The 19,166-nt window shown below is 44.9% G+C and overlaps 1 protein-coding gene across 5 annotated transcripts in view; it reads right to left on the reverse strand.

Moving 5' to 3' along the window:
- ptar1 (protein prenyltransferase alpha subunit repeat containing 1) overlaps positions 1-8,520 on the reverse strand; it is a 52,667-nt gene extending 44,147 nt beyond the window's left edge. For 2 of the 5 annotated variants that reach the window (XM_086110527.1, XM_086110526.1), the window contains exon 1: positions 8,398-8,481. In XM_086110527.1, coding sequence (XP_085966653.1) covers positions 8,398-8,422 — 25 coding nt within the window. In that variant the 5' untranslated portion in view covers positions 8,423-8,481. Of the gene's footprint in view, positions 1-4,068; positions 4,239-8,397 lie in introns of those variants that run through there. The other 3 variants (XM_086110525.1, XM_086110524.1, XM_086110523.1) reach the window with 2 other exon arrangements.
- Between the last annotated feature and the right edge of the window lie 10,646 nt (positions 8,521-19,166).

The raw sequence follows: 19,166 nt of genomic DNA on the forward strand, positions 1-19,166 counted from the left end.
TCAAAGGAAATTTAGAAACAGTAAAAAATGTGTGGGTAATCACGATAAATTATTCATTAATTTGAGTTGATTATGACAGTTGCGTTTTTAATTAGATTAAATATTTTAATCATTTGACAGCTCTAATATATATATATATATATATATATATATATACTGTATATATGCAGTCAAACCTCGGTTTTCGAACGTCTCTGTTCTCGACGAAATCGGTTTTCGACCAAAAATTTCCCTTTTTTTTTATGCCTCGGATTACGACCGAAAATCGGTTCTCGAATAAAATGAGCGCACTTGAATGCGCCACTTGACTCCTCTCACCTTCCTTACACGAGGAAGTGACGCTTCTCGGGTAGACGAGGAAGTGACGCTTCCTCGTGTAGCCTTCCATTGTGAGCAGACGTGTTCAATAAAGATTTTTTTAATAAAAAGAATGTGGTTTCGGTTTTCGAACAGCCTTCTGGAATGGATTATGGTCGAAAACCGAGGTATGACTGTGTTTGTGTATATCTATCTCTCTCTCTATATATATATACAGTATATATGGAGAGAGAGAGAGAGAGAGAGAGAGAGAGAGAGAGAGAGAGAGAGAGAGAGAGAGAGAGAGAGAGAGAGAGAGAGAGAGAGAGAGAGAGAGAGAGAGAGAGAGAGAGACACACACACACACACACACACACACACACGTGACAACAATATTGCCCTGCAATATCAACGTCTTCGGTGGATTCCCATTCACTCGAGCCCCACGTGCTCCAACCTGATTGGTTGTAGTGCTCACATGCTGAGCTGCTCGCTGGTCTGATTGTGACACGTGCTCCATCCGCCACGTTAACTACATGCCAAGTTTTGAGATTTGTGCTCCTCGTCTTTTGAATATACGTTTGATGTACTGAGGTTCTCTTTTCCCTCTGGCTCAAACCATGCTCCCACTAGGAGAATGGTTGGAGTCTGTCGGGTGTTGTTCCCCATTCTTTTCCCGACTGTTTTCTTTTCACATCTAACATATTGGGGAGCTGAACAGCAGGCCAGGCTTTCCCTTCTGTTTCCCCTGTTGGTCTTTTGTTTTATGTTCCCCTGGATGGGTTGTAACTAGGAAAAGTATTTGATTCAGATTCTGATTCATTAGGCTCGGAGTTTTATTGCAGCTTTTATCCATCCATCCATTTTCCGAACCGCTTCATCCTCACCAGGGTCGCTGGAGCCCATCCCAGCTGTCTCTAGGCAGTAGGCAGGGGACACCCTGAATTGGTTGCCAGCCAATTGCACACAGAGACGAACAACCATCCACGCCCACACTCACACCTAGGGACATAGTGTTCAATCAGCCTGCCATACATGTTTTTGGAATGTGGGAGGAAACCGGAGCACCCGGAGAAAAACCACGCAGGCCCAGGGAGAACATGCAAACTCCACACAGGGAGGCCGGAGCTGGAATTGAACCTGGTACCTCTGCACTGTGAAGTCGACATGCTAACCACTGGACTACCGGGCCGCCTTGCAGCTTTTAATGTCATCGTGAATCACCAAAAATTGCAGCACCGTAAGGGCAACACCTTTTACCGAAAAGTCACAATATACAGTGTCTTGAGGCTTCAGTGACAAATTTTCAGTTGGATTTGTTCCACGGGCTCAATGCAGTACATTAAAATATAAAATAGGACTTTTCTCTGCACCACTAGTTGGTGCAATAATTATAACCAAATATTGTCATGTAGATGTCTTCAGGCCATGACAATATATACACGCATGAAGTTTGGGATTATTTGGATATATGTGCAGTGGAATTATAAAGTACCGTATTTTCACGACTATAAGGCGCCATTAAAAGTCTCAAATTTTCTCCAAAATGGACAGGACACCTTATGATGCGGAGAGTCTTGTGTATGCGCCGAGTTCCAAAACCTGACTGACAGCCGACACGCTGTTTATATAGAGAAAAGGCGGAAGTGACTGTGGACAGGCATGCGGCAAAGAAGTCGGCCAATCAGTGAAGGGTGGGCGTGTATATATACATATATGGAGAGAGAGAGAAAAGGCAGACGTGAGTGAGGACAGGCATGCGGCGAAGAAGTCCGCCAATGAGTGAAGGGTGGGCGTGTAAGTGGACGCTAAAGGGACGCCCCAAGCAGGTACCAACACCTGTATAGAGTGTGGCTATGTACATTGTTGCAAAACAACTTCGGTTTTGGTTTCTAAGAACCCCCGAAAATAAATTCTACAAAGAGACACGCCTACGAAGCTCAGTTCAAACTTCAAGCCATCGGTTATGCTTTTGGCATGCGTGCCCATCTCACAGCAGCGGTGAAAAACCAAGTCAAGCAAATGAACTCTGAGCTTGCCGTTATTCCCGGAGCCTTGACTAAAGAACTCCAACCGCTGGACATCGGCATCAATCGGGCGTTCAAAGCTAAGTTGCGACCGGGCGTTCAAAGTAAAGTTGCGAGCGGCATGGGAACGATGGATGATCAATGGCAAACACAACTTTACAAAGAGTGAGAGGCAGCGCTGGGCGAGTTACGCCACAATTTGCGAATGGATTGTGGCTGCTTGGACGAACGTGTCTGCTTGCACTCTTGTTCGAGTTTTTGGCAAAGCCGGTATCATTTCTGTGGAGCCACATGGCAATGAGAGTGACTCTGACAACGAGAGGGAACATGGCGTTTTTGATGGATTACCGGTACTTGCACAATTGTTCAATTCTGATACAGAGGATGAGGACTTTGATGGATTTCTGGGTGATGATTGGTCGAAAAACGTGAGTACATTGTACGATGGCTAAATAAAATACAACGAAATTCAGTTTTGCTTCCGTTGCCTTTTTAAAAACGTGTTTTTAGCTTGTATCTGTATGTCTTAGCATGCTACCGTATGCTACAAGCTAACGTGTTTTTAGCATGCGCGCATGCATGCCGTATGTTTAAGCTGGCGTATGTTTTACCACTGTAAAACTGCGCCCAATAATACAGTGCGTTTTGTCTATGTGTAAAATACAGAAATAGCACCCATTAATGAGACTGCGCCCAACCATACGGTGCGCCGAATGGTCGTTAAAATACGGTATTTACTCTTTTTTGCGGCAAAGGAAAGTTGAAATGCAAAATTTTATGCGCCTCCCCCATTATATATTATTTAGAAACTTTTCTCCTGTTGCTTTTGAAGGTCTTAAAATGGCATGGCCCAACTCTTTACGTCAATCGGATGAATACTCTAGCATAATGGTGCAAAAGTATGACCCTTGGAAATGGCTGCAATGGACTGTCTTGTTTTCTCAAGATGCTACACATGCCTGCTAATTATCGCCGGCTGAGGTCAAACAGACTGGGATTATTTTTTATTTTCTCCACTGTTCGGTGGCGCAACAGAGCCATTTTGTTTTAATTGTTCCCACCCAAATTACTATTATTTGACAGGTTGGCACAACCGTACCCACCCCATAGTTGAACAGCTGACTGGGGTGAGAGGCTCCTGTCAATAACTTTGTGTTGTTGTCATGACATCGTGTGCACGTGCAGCAAAGATAGACAAGTCAGACACCTGGCACATTAGAATACGCTTTTAAAAAAGGTATAAATGGATAGAGAAGAAAATGACGTTATTGAGCCACCGACTAAAAATAGAAGATGTGTGTGCAGGAAAGATTGGGAATATCTTAGGGGACACAGAGAGGTTTTTTTATAGTGACCTTTTCAATCGGACATGTAGTTGAATGCAATGACAAATGACACAGGTTCACGGAGACACACCTCTGTTGAGTAGTGCAGTCATTCTAACCAGTGTGCAGTGGTACATTATTGTGCCTTGAGAGAACATGAGGTGTGCCGTGGGAAATTATTAAAAATTTCATCGTTTTGCGGCCGAAAAGACTTGACAGAATTCAACTGTCGAAAGAACTAATGAGCGTGAACAAACCCTGACAGTCCTGAACAATTAACTGGTCTGTCTTAAACATTTATCAGCGTTGGCTTTAACCCTTATGCGGTATGTACAGCAGCAGCTTCATGACTTTTTTTGCCCCCTCATTAGTTTAAGGTCTAGTCTAGTCTAGTCTGGATGTCGACTGGGGTCATTTACCTTCCTTATCCAGCCAATGTTTCCGTTGGCGGTAGAGTAACACCTTGTGGTGTACATATGGCAGCAGAAACTTGACACACCAGCTCTCTACTCCCAGCTTGTTCTCCACCACCACGATGGGGCTGCGGTTGTAACGTCCCTCTGGACATGGAATCACACCAATCTCATCACTGGGGAAACAGATAATGGATTTAGGGCTAAAACAACAACACAAGTAAGAATTGTAGACTTTAGGGGTGTTCACACACGGCAACATTTGCTCCGGCTGCCCAAGTAGAGCATTCACACATGCATAGTTACACCGGTGTAGCCCCTAAAAACAGGAGCAAATTCAACCCTGCTCAAGGAGGTGGTTTAAAAATTTGCTCCGGAGCAAATGCTCGTTTGTGTGGCAGCACCGATGTAAAATGGTACGTGTGAATGCTACAGGGTTAAAAATTTGCTCCAGAGCAAATGCTCATTTCCGGGGAGAGTAGCCTCGCTACACATGAGAAGAGTTGATTACATGCGGCTAGAATGCGTTGCTTTCGTGCTCTGTTGTACTTCCGTCATCTTTCCTTTTGTAGGAGACCGGACTGTCTCGGAGATGTTTGTGTACCGTATTTTCACGACTATAAGGCGCCATTAAAAGTCTTAAATTTTCTCCAAAATGGACAGGACGCCTTATGATGCGGAGCGTCTTGTGTATGTGCTGAGTTCCAAAACCTGACTGACAGCCGACACGCTGTTTATATAGAGAAAAGGCGGAAGTGGAAGTGACTGTGGACAGGCATGCGGCAAAGAAGTCGGCCAATCAGTGAAGGGTGGGCGTGTAAATATACATATATGGAGAGAGAGAGAGAGAGAGAGAGAGAGAGAAAAGGCAGATGTGAGTGAGGACAGGCATGCGGGGAAGAAGTCCGCCAATGAGTGAAGGGTGGGCGTGTAAGTGGACGCTAAAGGGACGCCACAAGCAGGTACCAACACCTGTATAGAGTGTGGCTATGTGCATTGTTGCAAAACAACTTCGGTTTTGATTTCTAAGAACCCCCCAAAATAAATTCTACAAAGAGACACGCCTACGAAGCTCAGTTCAAACTTCAAGCCATCGGTTATGCTTTTAGCATGCGTGCCCATCTCACAGCAGCGGTGAAAAACCAAGTCAAGCAAATGAACTCTGAGCTTGCCGTTATTCCCGGAGGCTTGACTAAAGAACTCCAACCGCTGGACATCGGCATCAACCGGGCGTTCAAAGTAAAGTTGCGAACGGCATGGGAACAATGAATGATCGATGGCAAACACAACTTTACAAAGAGTGAGAGGCAGCGCCGGGCGAGTTACGCCACAATTTGCGAATGGATTGTGGCTGCTTGGACGAACGTGTCTGCTTGCACTGTTGTTCGAGTTTTTGGCAAAGCCGGCATCATTTCTGTGGAGCCACATGGCAATGAGAGTGACTGACAACGAGAGGGAACACGGCGTTTTTGATGGATTACCGGTACTTGCACAATTGTTCAATTCTGATACAGAGGATGAGGACTTTGATGGATTTCTGGGTGATGATTGATCGATAAACGTGAGTACATTGTACGATGGCTAAATAAAATACAACGGAACTCAGTTTTGCTTCCGCTGCCTTTTTAAAAACGTGTTTTTAGCTTGTATCTGTATGTCTTGGCATGCTACCGTATGCTTCAAGCTAACGTGTTTTTAGCGTGCGCGCATGCATGCCGTATGTTTAAGCTGGCGTATGTTTTACCACTTTAAAATTGCGCCCAATAATACAGTGCGTTTTGTCTATGTGTAAAATACAGAAATAGCACCCATTAATGAGACTGCGCCCAACCATACGGTGCGCCGAATGGTCGTGAAAATACGGTAGTTTGTTCCTCTGTTGTGCGTTCACAACCCCACAGAATTTATTTTGTGATTTCCTCTCTTGATTTTCTGTTTGGCGCATTATGTTTGCTTTTCTGAGTGTCATTGAAGTCATCGTTGATTTACGTTTTCGGGGGCGGTCATTCAACGCCTCTCGAGCAGAAGGCACGGAGACCGACCATGACTGTACAGTAGTTGCTTGAGTTGTGTATATTTTAAAAAGAACCAACATGACAGCGCTTTGTTTTCTATCATTTCGCACCGCTGCAGAAACTGCCGTGTGAACGCAAGTGGGGCTGCACCGTGGTTAAGACGCTTCTCTTTAGTCAGCGGCTTTGTACATGTGAACGCTCCACAAAATTTGCTCAGGTCTAAGATATATCGCAACAAAATATATCGGTGCAGCACCGAAGCAAATGTGTACCGTGTGAAAACCCCTAGTGAATGTTCTGTACACCTTTAAGCCACTATGCTACTGGGCAGCAAATATTTATGACTCTTGACATCGAGAAAAAGAAATGCGCGTTCACGTCAGGGTTAAATCAAGGTCGCAGATGTTTGCTACATGTTCGCCGAAAGTTCCTTCGCTAGACGTTGGACAACAGTTTTAGCGGGGGGTGGGGGGGGGGGCTCTTGTTGCAAGGAAACTATGAACATCTTCAAAATTCCCTTCGTAACAGGAAAATTGCAGGCGAACATCTGACAAATGTCTGGCACCTGTTTGTGACCTTGAATGAACCCTGACAAACCTAAAAAGTTTTTGAAATTTAATTTCTTGGAGAAGTAGTGGATGCAAAACTATGTTGGAAGCCAAAGTCAAAATGAAAAATATCTAAACCAGTGGTTCTTAACCTTGTTAGAGGGACCAAACCCAACCAGTTCAATTGCACGTTCGCCGAACCCTTCATTGGTGAAAAATAAAAATAAGATTTTTTTACAAATTCAAGACATTAAAAAAACCCATTTATTAAAAACAGAAAAAAGTAAATAAAATTACATGGCATATGTTTAGTTTTTTTTAAATTGTATAACAGTCACACAGTGACGACCGAGCGAACTAAATTTCCCACAGCACTGATTGGACAAGCAACGTAATGTGATCATCTGCAGCCAGCGATGGCCAAGCGGCCGTGTCATCACTAATTCGCATGTTGAATCGGGTATGTCTAAACCTCCATGGCAGAGGCTCCATCGAACCCCTGAGACCGATTCACCAAAGCACTAGGGTTCGATCGAACCCAGGTTAAGAACCACTGATGTAAACCATCAGGATCATGTTTAAAACCAAGGTTGTGCTGAAGAAGAGGTCATACACGTTATATTGTTCATTATTTTTACTATACATGACCTACTGTGTGAACATATGGGGAAATGCCTATAAAACAAACACAATTGATGTTTTAAAACTGCAGTAAAGAGCACTTCGAATTATTAATCGATCAAAATATACTGAACCGAAGAATCTACTAGTTATCAAATTAAAAACGATGAAATATTATGACTTGGTTAACTTTCAAAATAGCACAATTAATGTACAAAGCACACAATAACCTGCTCTGCCACAATATTCAGAAGCTGTTTGAAATTACAGAGTTGCTATGAGTTAAGGGCACTAGCCACCACAAAAAAATCGAAAACAAGAACAAACATTAAGCAAAGCTGTGTTTCTGTAATAGGTGGTAATTTGTGGAATAATTTTAAAACTGACCTGAAAATGTGTGACTCACTTGTTGTATTCCAAAACAGTTTCAAAAGTAACAAAAAAACCTCTATAGATCAGATTTCATTTAGTAAATTGATTAAATGCTGTAATATAACGGAATATATTTAATATGAGTATGAGAGTATCGTGATATATGAATGTGCCAGAATGTGTACTTACATAGTCCCTGAACATACATACACCTACGCACATACAGTATACATTAAATTGGACCACGAATATACTGGGCCGGCCCTCTTAAAATTGGAGTGACTATGACCCCGAAACACTATCCTGGTACACAAAAGTATAAACTGTCATATAGGGGAGTAGTTTATACAGTTGTGGCACATCACTATTTCTGTCATACTTATTGACCGATACCGTAGAACCTCCGGTGGCATTAGAAATTGTAACGCGTATTTCTATTTAAAATAGCACTGTAATAAAAACGACAGTTTAAAATACAATACTGTACTAATCTAACAGGTCCGCGCAACAGCGATTCTCGATCAACGGGCGATCACACCGTTCAAAACATCAATGCCCTCATCCATATTCTTGCTTTTACATGGTTAAACTGAATAGAACACTTACTGAAGACCCAATAAGCAGCCAAAGAGAAACAATAAACTTTGCTTGTTGCGCTCACATTCCAGAATAAAATCCAGGCACACAAATAAACTGCTGGTCAACAGCGACGACGGAGTATTATAGGCGCATGGCAGACGCAATTTCAGTCAGTACATGTCACACACAGACACACTTACATGTTAGGGTTCCTCTTAAATGCATTAGTAATATCTTTAACTACTCTTTGGACCAAGATATCCAGCTCTGACTGCGACTCCGCCATTTTAGGTCACCATTGACGTTGGGTTGTAGACACTACCGTTTCCGGGTCAAATGACGGTGTGATGGTTTCTACGTCACCCAGTCGAACCAAAACGCTCAAAGTATGGCTGTCTCTGATCCCTAAAAAAACCCTGATAACATGTCAGATGAAGACAGACTACTACTAAGCTCAGAACAGGCTAAACTAAATGAAGTATATCTTAACAAAGCTAAGGGAGCGTTTGTAAGATCAAGGAAAAGTTGGATCGAGGAAGGTGAACAAAATTCATCGTATTTTTTTAATCTAGAAAAACACCATCGAAAAATCAACTTGATACAGCAACTTAATGTTAATGGCATCATAACTGACGACCCAAAAAACAGTCAATTTCCGTTTTAAATTTTATAGTAACCTTTATCAGTCCAAATACTGTGAACACTCGGCAACCTCTTTTCTAAATTCTATCAGCAATGTCACACAGATAACTCAAAGCGACAGACTTCTGTGATAGGAATATTAATTTAGAAGAAGTAGTTTTTGCTATCGAACACCTCAAAGCGAACAAATCACCCGGAGTTGATGGCCTCACAGCAGTTTTATAAAACCTTCGTAAAAGACCATCAACCTTCCATTTCTCCTTCAAGTTTTTGTAGAAAGCATCGAGAAAGGTTGTCTTCCCCCTTCTTTAACACAAGGATTGATTACTTTGAAACCAAAACCGAAACGAGATCATACCTTCATTGAAAACTGGAGACCCATTTCTCTATTAAATAATGACTATAAAGTGTTTGCTTCCATTATAGCTAGGAGAATCAAAGGTGTACTCGACCCAATTATTGATGAGGTTCAATCTGGTTTTATGAGTAAAAGACACATTTCTAATAATATCACGCTCGTCCTAGATCTGATTGATTACTCATTCCTCTGCTCTGACAATAGTTACCTCCTATTTCTGGACTTCTATAAGGCATTTGACACGGTCGAACATGACTTCATTTTTCGCTGCATGGAGCAATTCGGATTTGGTGATTTCTTTTGTAAAATTGTTAAGACTATGTATGCCAATGGCAATAGCTCCATCAAACTGCGAAATGGCACCTCTCCAAGATTCTCTCTACATCGAGGAGTGTGCCAAGGCTGTCCGGCCTCTCCATTTCTCTTTCTATTGTGTACGCAACTCCTCACCTGTCATATCAGAAGAAGTGCCATCCAAGGGATATCTATAGCGGGCAGAGAAATCCTGATTAGTCAGCTTGCGGATGACACTTCCTTATTCCTAAAGAACTCCAGCCAAGTCTCTGCTGCGATTAAAACGGTCCAACAGTTCTCAGCGGCCTCTGGTCTCCACCTAAATCTCAACAAATGCGAACTGTTCCCTATCCATGACCGGAATGAGATTTCGATCTGCAACATCCCAATTAAAGAAAAAGTTACCTATCTGGGGATTACCGTTATGAAAAATGAAGCCATGCGATGTACAGCAAACTTTGACCCAATTATTAACAAAACCCAAGCTAAGCTTAACCAGTGGCTAGGTAGAGATCTTTCTTTAAAAGGACGTACGCTACAAACCAAAGCGGAAGATAAGATAAGAAAACCTTTATTAGTCTCGCAATGGAGAAATTCCCAATTCACAGCAGCAAAGTTATGAAAGGAAGAAGTAGAACAACAAAATATAGGAGCTGCTGGAAAGGCAGCCACTCTCCCGGCGCCATTTTGAAGTCAAAATAACAAAAATAACACAACACAACACATAGGACACAGACAGTCGTGCAATCTTCACCACTTTTCTGCATACACTTTGTTGTCTGAAGCAGTTCTAGATGAAAGAGGAGAGGATCAAAGTGTCCTTTCACCAGTGGATCAGAGATGTCATGCTGAAAATGTGCACACGCCTGCTACAAGCTAAGTTTTGAAAGCAAACACGAAGCTGTAGCGTCCATTGACGAAAAGAGATGAGTTCACTTCTCCTGTCCCACGTAATCCGCTTCAAACTCCAAGCCGCGACTCCCAGATCCAAATCCGCATCGGCGCTCCGCGCTATCGCTCCTTTCTTCTCATCGTCGGCTCCTCAAGACTTACATCCATCCAGCCGCAGACCGTTCAACAGCACCGATCTCTCCGCTGAACAAAGCGGGGCTGTGAAAAATGCTGCCCATTACAGGTGCAAGACACAAGCGCCCCGGGACTGTCCAGCAACGACAGTCAAATGGCGCCGACATTCCTCCCAGTCAAAAACAGTGCTGGTATACCCATGCTGCCGAGAAGGCGCAACCACCAAGCACAGAGTCTCCTCCTTGATGAATGTCGTGGCCAAAAAATGCTGAAAAAAGTCCACACCAGGTCCACACGACGTAACAACAAACACAAAGTGACAAAACAAACACAAAAACAACAAAAAAAAGCAAGGCTCATGAGAGCACTTGCTGACGGCTGCCTACTCGGGCGCCATCTTGACTTCAAAGGACTGTCACGTCTTACGTACGCAGCAATCTCTTTGTCTGTGAATGAGAAAATTTGTAAGAATATCAATAAGATGCTTTTCGACTTCTTGTGGAGGAACAAGACTCGCTATGTGAAAAGGTCTGTTGTAATGAATATCTACGAAACTGGTGGATTGAACTTCCTGGACTTCTCTACCCTCAATAATACGTTTAAAATCAAATGGATCAAACAATTTTTGGGTAATCCCTCATCGATTTTGAACTTTATACCTAACTATATATTTTCTCAACTTGGTGGTCTTAACTTTGTACTTTTATGTGACTACAAAATAGAAAAAATTCCCTTGGCTTTATCCAATTTCCACAAACAAATACTTTTGGCCTGGTCCTTGATATATAAACATAATTTTTCCCCTCATAAATGCTTTATCTGGAATAATCGTTACATATTATACAAGAATAGATAAGACAAGATATCCTTTATTTGTCCCGCAATGGGGAAATTACAATCAGAATTCAGAAAGGAAAAACGCTGGGTAGGGAGAGGGAAAAAAAAACACGCTCGAACTATCCTCTTCCGAGGATAATTTAAGTCCAGGATAAAAAAGAACCTAGCACATGAATAAGCATTAGACAGTTACAACAAGTCACAAGACATAACATGTATAAGGGGGGGGGGGGGGGGGGGTGAATGGGAAGGGGGGGGGGGGGGGGGTAGGGTAGGGTAACCGCGACGCGGCTAACGATGACCAGCCGCACGGTCACCGTTGCGCTCCGCATCATCGAACCACGTCACGGGGGAAAAAGAATCGGAGCGATGAAGACGGTGATAACAAGGATGTGTATGCGCGTGTGGTTGTCCAGTTGTGTATGTGTATGCGTGTACAGGTCATAGCTGCTTCGTCGAGGTCTGCTCATCATGAAGACAGTCCCGGCTTATCAGTCCATGGCCGAGAAGGAGGGGGGCTGGTGGTGGGGGCCCCTAGACTCCATGCGTATTTCCATCCAGGGGAAAGGCCAGATAGCGTTGTTTGTTTTGGAGAGACGGCTGCCAACAATTCCAGACAGCCTTGAGTCCTTGGTCTGTATCTCTCACTGGCGCCGATCAGCCAATCCTCAATTCCTTTTCGAAGCGAAAATTCCAACGTCTCCATGGTATTATCGATCGCGCGGAGTCGCTCCAAACCGCAACAATATTGCGGTTGAGCTCAGTCACCGCTTGAGTCTGAGTGTTGGACATTCGCGCCAAGCCATCCAGAGTGACCGGCAGCTTCTTCACTTCCAATAGAGCTGCTCCCGTCGGTTGAATTTTGCGATAGAACAGAAAGCTGCCAACACCAAACAGCAGCATACCTGTTATCAAAAGGCCAATAATGTAGATGTCTTCCACGTCCTCCACGGACAGTACTGTCAGGCACACCGGTCTCCACTTTCTCCATGGATCCAGGGCGTATCCGGCAGCAAGTGTCCCCGGAGGGCAAGCAGGCTCCCCACTGCCCGCTCTTTCCGTCGAAATTTTTTTGTCAATTACATCGAGAGACCAGCCAACTAATTCCATGGTTAGTTCTTCGGATGAAAACACGGTAGGAGGCTAGGGAAAAAAGTTGGACAAAAGACAGCACAAGAAGACTAAGTGGCGAGCAGGGGGAAAAAAAAAAAAAAAGTGGGGGGGGGGGGCAGGGAGCAGAGCAGAAGCGTCCGCCTTCGTCGAGAGCCAAGCAGAAAGGCCAGATCATTATTTCTCCATAATTGGTTCAACAATAAAATAGTCCTGGTCAGTCAACTAATCAATAATAAAGGTTACCTTTTAAATTACTCTGAATTTTTAAAGAAATTTAATCTACCGGTCACCCCAAAATAATTTGCTACAGTCATGGATGCTATTCCTTCTGGAATCTTGACCCTCTTGAAAGGGGTGGACAGAACAACCTCCACACCAACCCTGGACCCCAAAATGACTGCTATCGGCAAATCCTGTTTTACGTCAACATCAATCAGAAATAACAACCGTAATATATGATCCCTGTTCCAAAAAGATATTTCAACAATCCCACACATTATTACCTACTGGTCTGGCTTTGTTGATAATCTAGACTGGGGAAAAATCTGGTCTCTCCCATACAAATACCTCCTGACTAATAAAGTAAGGGAAATCTCTTTTAAAATGATACACAAATACTATCCCACCAAGCATTATCTTCTTAGGTTCAAGAAAGACATCTCTTTTGATTGTTCATTTTGTGAAATGTACCCTGAAACAATGGTTCACTTGTTCTGGCAATGCCAGTATACCAACACATTTTGGAAAGTTGTATCCAGATTTATCATTGAACATATTGACTCTGACTTTATGCTATACAGGAAAAATGTACTATTTGGGTTCTACAAAAATAAGGAAAAAAACACTAAACAAACCTTCATTATAAATTTAATACTCATTCTCGCTAAGTTCCATATCCACAAATCCAGATGGAATTATTCAAAACCTCTTTTCTTAATTTTTGAAGCAGAAACAAAGCAGTACCTGAGCTCTATTATGGATTCCAAAAACAAAAAAGCTGTTAAGACTCTGGCTATATGCTCCTTATTTGAAATTTTTGTCTAAAAATCCCCTGGCTTCCTTTTTTTTCTTCTTTTTTGTTTAAACGTTTGTAATGTGTATGTATTGGTAGCACGTTCGTTTTGTTCTCTGTTTGCTGAGAATTGTATTCTGACTTGTTCAATAAAGATTTTAAAAAAAAGTATGGCTGTCTCTGACTAATAAAGTAAGGGAAATCTCTTTTAAAATGATACACAAATACTATCCCACCAAGCATTATCTTCTTAGGTTCAAGAAAGACATCTCTGTTGATTGTTCATTTTGTGGAATGTACCCTGAAACAATGGTTCACTTGTTGTGGCAATGCCAGTATACCAACACATTTTGGAAAGTTGTATCCAGATTTATGATTGAACATATTGACTCTGACTTTATGCTATACTGGAAAAATGTACTATTTGGGTTCTACAAAAATAAGGGAAAAAAAACACTAAACAAACCATTATAAATTTAATAATCATTCTCGCTAAATTCCATATCCACAAATCCAGATGGAATAATTCAAAACCTCTTTTCTTAATTTTTGAAGCAGAAACAAAGCAGTACCTGAGCTCTATTATGGATTCCAAAAACAAAAAAGCTGTGGCTATATGCTCCTTATTTGAAATTTTTGTCTAAAAATCCCGTGGCTTCCTTTTTTTTCTTCTTTTTTGTTTAAACGTTTGTAATGTGTATGTATTGGTAGCACGTTCGTTTTGTTTGTTGTTTGCTGAGAATTGTATTCTGACTTGTTCAATAAAGATGAAAAAAAAAAGTATGGCTGTGTCTCAAGTACCGTGTATCGATTCAAATAATATCTGTTTATCATCAGCCTTATACGACCCGACTCACGTTATAATAGTGCACCGGTAAACATCCGAAGCAACTAGACAAAACCTAGTTGTACTTTGGTTGCCACGGAATGGCATTGTAATAAAATTACGTTTACATGTTTATTCATCCATCCATTCATACATTTTCGAGAATGACTATCCTTGTTTAGGATCATATCGCAGTTGACTGGTGGGTCTTGGGTCCCCCCTTAATTAGGTTTGTGCGTAAAATTTCAAATAGTAGTTGCTTTGCATGCAACATTGAACTTCAAACTCTCATAACGTTATTAATCTTTATTCTATTTTCAGATTGTTATCATTGCACAGATCGCTAAACATGTAGATACATGCAGTTAAAAACCATTTCAATACCGAGTAAACTCATATTCCGTTTTGAAAAAATCTGAAAAACACTCTCATGGGTTACTCATTTTCTAACCTGAATATTTGGTAACTCAACTCAACTGTATTTATAGAGCACTTTCAAACAGCCATCGCTGCATAAAAGTGCTGTACATGGAGCAATTTAACATATACAATAAACAGTAAAACAAATCGGTAATAAAGAAAAAACTGTGGTTTGTGCATATGCACCAAACAGCAGCTCAGCATACCCACCCTTTTTGGAGTCCTTGGAGGGCGTGTTGGAGAGTACTCCTCCTGCTGGGGACTCCCTTGTTCTGTTGGGGGACTTCAATGCTCATGTGGGCAATGACAGTGAGACCTGGAGGGGAGTGATTGGGAGGAACGGCCCCCCCGATCAGAACTCGAGTGGTGTTTTGTTATTGGACTTCTGTGCTCGCCACGGATTGTCCATAACGAACACCTTGTTCAAACATAAGGGTGTCCATATGTGCACTTGGCACCAGGACACCCTAGGCCGCAGTTCGATGATCGACTTTGTAGTTGTATCATCGGATTTGCGGCCGCATGTTCTGGACACTCGGGTGAAGAGAGGGGCGGAGCTGTCAACTGATCACCACCTGGTGGTGAGTAGGCTCCGATGGTGGGGGAAGATGCCGGTCCGTCCTGGCAGACCCAAACGTATTGTGAGGGTTTGTTGGGAGCGTCTCGCGGAATCCCCTGTCAGAAGGAGTTTCAACTCCCACCTCCGACAGAGCTTTTCCCGTGTTCCGGGGGAGCCGGGGGACATTGAGCCCGAGTGGACCATGTTCCGTGCCTCTATTGTTGAGGCGGCCAATCTGAGTTGTGGCCGTAAGGTGGTTGGTGCCTGTCGTGGCGGCAACCCCCGTATTCGCTGGTGGACACCAGCAGTAAGGGATGCCATCAAGCTGAAGAAGGAGTCCTATCGAGCCTTTATGGCCTGTGGGACCCCAGAGGCAGCTGACGGGTATCGACTGGCCAAGCGGAACGCAGCTTCGGTGGTCGCTGAGGCAAAAACCCGAGCGTGGGAAGAGTTCGGTGAGGCCATGGAAGCCGACTTCCGGACGGCTTCGAGGAAATTCTGTTCCACCATCCGACGTCTCAGGAGGGGGAAGCAGTGCACCACTAACACTGTGTACAGTGGGGATGGGGCGCTGCTGACTTCGACTCGGGACGTTGTGAACCGGTGGGCAGAGTACTTCGAAGACCTCCTCAACTCCACCAACACGCCTTCCTTGGAGGAAGCAGAGCCTTGGGACTCTGAGGTGGGCTCTCCTATCTCTGTGGTTGAAGTCACCGATGTGGTTAAAAAGCTTCTCGGTGGCAAGGCCCCAGGGGTGGATGAGATCCGCCTGGAGTTCCTCAAGGCTCTGGATGTTGTGGGGCTGTCCTATTGACACGCCTCTGCAACATCGCGTGGTCAACAGGGATTAGATTGGCAGACCGGGGTGGTAGTCCCTCTTTTTAAAAGGGGGGACCGGCGGTTGTGTTCCAACTACAGAGGGATCACACTCCTCAGCCTCCCTGGTAAGGTCTATTCAGGGGTGCTGGAGAGGAGGGTCTGTCAGGAAGTCGAGCCTCAGATTGAGGAGGAGCAGTGTGGTTTTCGTCCCGGCCGTGGAACAGTGGACCAGCTCTACACCCTTAGCAGGGTCCTCGAGGGTATGTGGGAATTCGCCCAACCAGTCTACATGTGTTTTGTGGACTTGGAGAAGGCGTTTGACCGTGTCCCTCGGGGAGTTCTGTGGGGGGTGCTTCGTGGGTATGGGGTACCGAACCCCCTGATACAGGCTGTTCGGTCCCTATACTGCCAATGTCATAGTTTGGTTCGCATTCCCGGCAATAAGTCGGAATCGTTTCCAGTGCGGGTTGGACTCCGCCAAGGCTGCCCTTTGTCGCCGATTCTGTTCATCACCTTTATGGACAGAATTTCTAGGCGCAGCCGAAGCGTTGAGGGGGTCCGTTTTGGGGGCCTCAGTATTGCATCCCTGCTTTTTGCGGATGATGTGGTGCTGTTGGCTCCTTCAAACAGGGCTCTCCAACTCTCACTGGAGCGTTTCGCAGCCGAGTGTGAAGCGGTTGGGATGAAGATCAGCACCTCCAAATCTGAAACCATGGTCCTCAGTCGGAAAAGGGTGGAGTGCCCCCTCCGGGTCGGGGAGGAGATCTTGCCCCAAGTGGAGGAGTTCAAGTATCTTGGGGTCTTGTTCACGAGTGGGGGCAGGAGGGAGCGGGAGATCGACAGGCGGATCGGTGCAGCGTCTGCTGTGATGCGGACGTTGTATCGGTCTGTCGTGGTGAAGAAGGAGCTGAGCCAAAGGGCGAAGCTCTCAATTTACCGGTCGATCTACGTTCCAACCCTCATCTATGGTCACGAGCTATGGGTCGTGACCGAAAGAACGAGGTCCCGGTTACAAGCGGCCGAAATGAGTTTTCTCCGCAGGGTGTCCGGGCTCTCCCTTAGAGATAAGGTGAGAAGCTCGGTCATCCGGGAGGGGCTCAGAGTCGAGCCGCTTCTCCTCCACATCGAGAGGAGCCAGATGAGGTGGCTTGGGCATCTGACTCGGATGCCTCCTGAGCGCCTCCCTGGTGAGGTGTTCCGGGCATGTCCCACCGGGAGGAGACCCCGGGGAAGACCCAGGACACGCTGGAGAGACTATGTCACCCAGCTGGCCTGGGAACGTCTCGGGATCCCCCGGGGAGAGCTGGAAGAAGTAGCTAGGGAGAGGGAAGTCTGGACTTCCCTGCTAAAGGTGTTGCTCCCGCGACCCGGCCCCGGATAAGCGGTAGATGATGGATGGATGGATGGAAATCTAAGTCATGCTGAGTCGAATGCCAAAGAATACAAGTGAGTTTTGAGGAGGGTTTTGAAGATGGGCAGCGAGGAGGCTTGCCGAATGTTCAGTGGGAGGTCATTCCAGAGAGAGGGACCAGCAACAGAAAAGGCTCGATCCCCTCTGAGCCTCAGTTTAGTTCTTGGTACTTCTAATAATGTCTGGTCTGCAGACCTGAGGCAGGTGTGTAGGGGCGGATGAGCTCAGAGAGGTAAGGTGGCGCGAGATCATTTAGCGATTTGAAAACAAATAAGAAGATCTTGAAAATAACTCTAAAATATATGGGGAGCCAGTGAAGGGATGCCAGAGTAGGAGTTATGTGCTCCCTCTTACGAGTACCAGTCAAGAGGCAAGCAGCGGCATTCTGGACCGGCTGAAGGCGCTTAATGGAGGACTGGCTGACTCCAAAGTAAAGGGCATTGCAGTAATCGAGCCGGGATGTGACAAAGGCATGAATTACTGTCTCAAAGTGTTCATGAGAGAGGAGAGGTTTTATTTTGGCCAGCTGTCTAAGGTGAAAGAAGCTGGATTTAACAACGGCACCAATTTGCTGGTCAAGTTTGAAATCACTGTCCAGTTTAAGGCCCAAGTTTGAGACTGTTGACTTAAGATAAGGAGACAGGGGGCCAAAGTCTACAGGATGGGATGTACAAGGGCCACTGGGACCAATCAGTATCACCTCTGTCTTCTTTTCATTGAATTTCAAGACAGCCAGTGGGAGCGAGCGACAGCCAGTGGGAGCGAGCGAGCGAGCGACAGCCAGTGGTCGTCTGGGGCTCCCGATTGTTTGGGGCTCCGGCTGACACATTGGTTCCGCGCCGGTTCACGCCTGGGGGGCCAGCGGCCGTCGACCCATCGGACGGACGTGGGCAGCGAGGTCCACCCCAAAAAAAACCCAACCGACCGGTCGGTGAGCCAGGCGACGGCGGCGGCGGCGGATGCACGGCACGCTCGACCACCGAGGCAGCGCGAGCAAGCGATAGCCAACTGGCGTGGTTGGGCGAGAGGATTCTTCGGGACTCCAGTGGCGGCGGCGCCGGCAGCCGGAGCTACCACCACTTGAGGCCAGCCGGCAGAACGGTTAATCTAGCAGCAGCAGCGGAAAAGTTCGAACATCGCGGCGGTGCCGACAGGGGAGGCCACAGGCCCACAGCCACGTCACCAACTTCCGGGTTGGCAGAAAGACCACAGCACACCTCATCAACCAGCTGACAGCCGGCTAGCAACAAAACTCGAAAAATGCCGCCCAAACGGGGACAAGATAATAAACAGGACGAAGATTTGATGACCCTTACGCAAGTCAATGAACTACTCACGCAACAAAAAGAACTGTTCACAGCACTCATTCAGCAACAACAGGATCACTTCAAAGGATTTGTAAAGATGATTCTGGACTCAACAAACACACGACTTGACAATTTCTCCAGGGAAGTACAAGAACTGAAAACAAGTCTTAATTTTACCCAAAAGGAGGTCAATGACATTAAAAAACAACAAACGAATGGAACTGACCATTGCAAAACCATGCAAACTGAAATCTATAAAGTATGTGACAGTATGCTGGTTTTAACGGACAAGATGGACTACTTAGAGGGACAATCTAAAAGAAATAACTTGATAATAGATGGAAT

The sequence above is a fragment of the Hippocampus guttulatus genome, chromosome 5 (genome assembly GCF_054856545.1).
Source record: "Hippocampus guttulatus isolate MCC_2025c chromosome 5, RoL_Hgut_1.0, whole genome shotgun sequence".
In the NCBI taxonomy this organism is placed as follows: Eukaryota; Metazoa; Chordata; class Actinopteri; order Syngnathiformes; family Syngnathidae; genus Hippocampus; species Hippocampus guttulatus.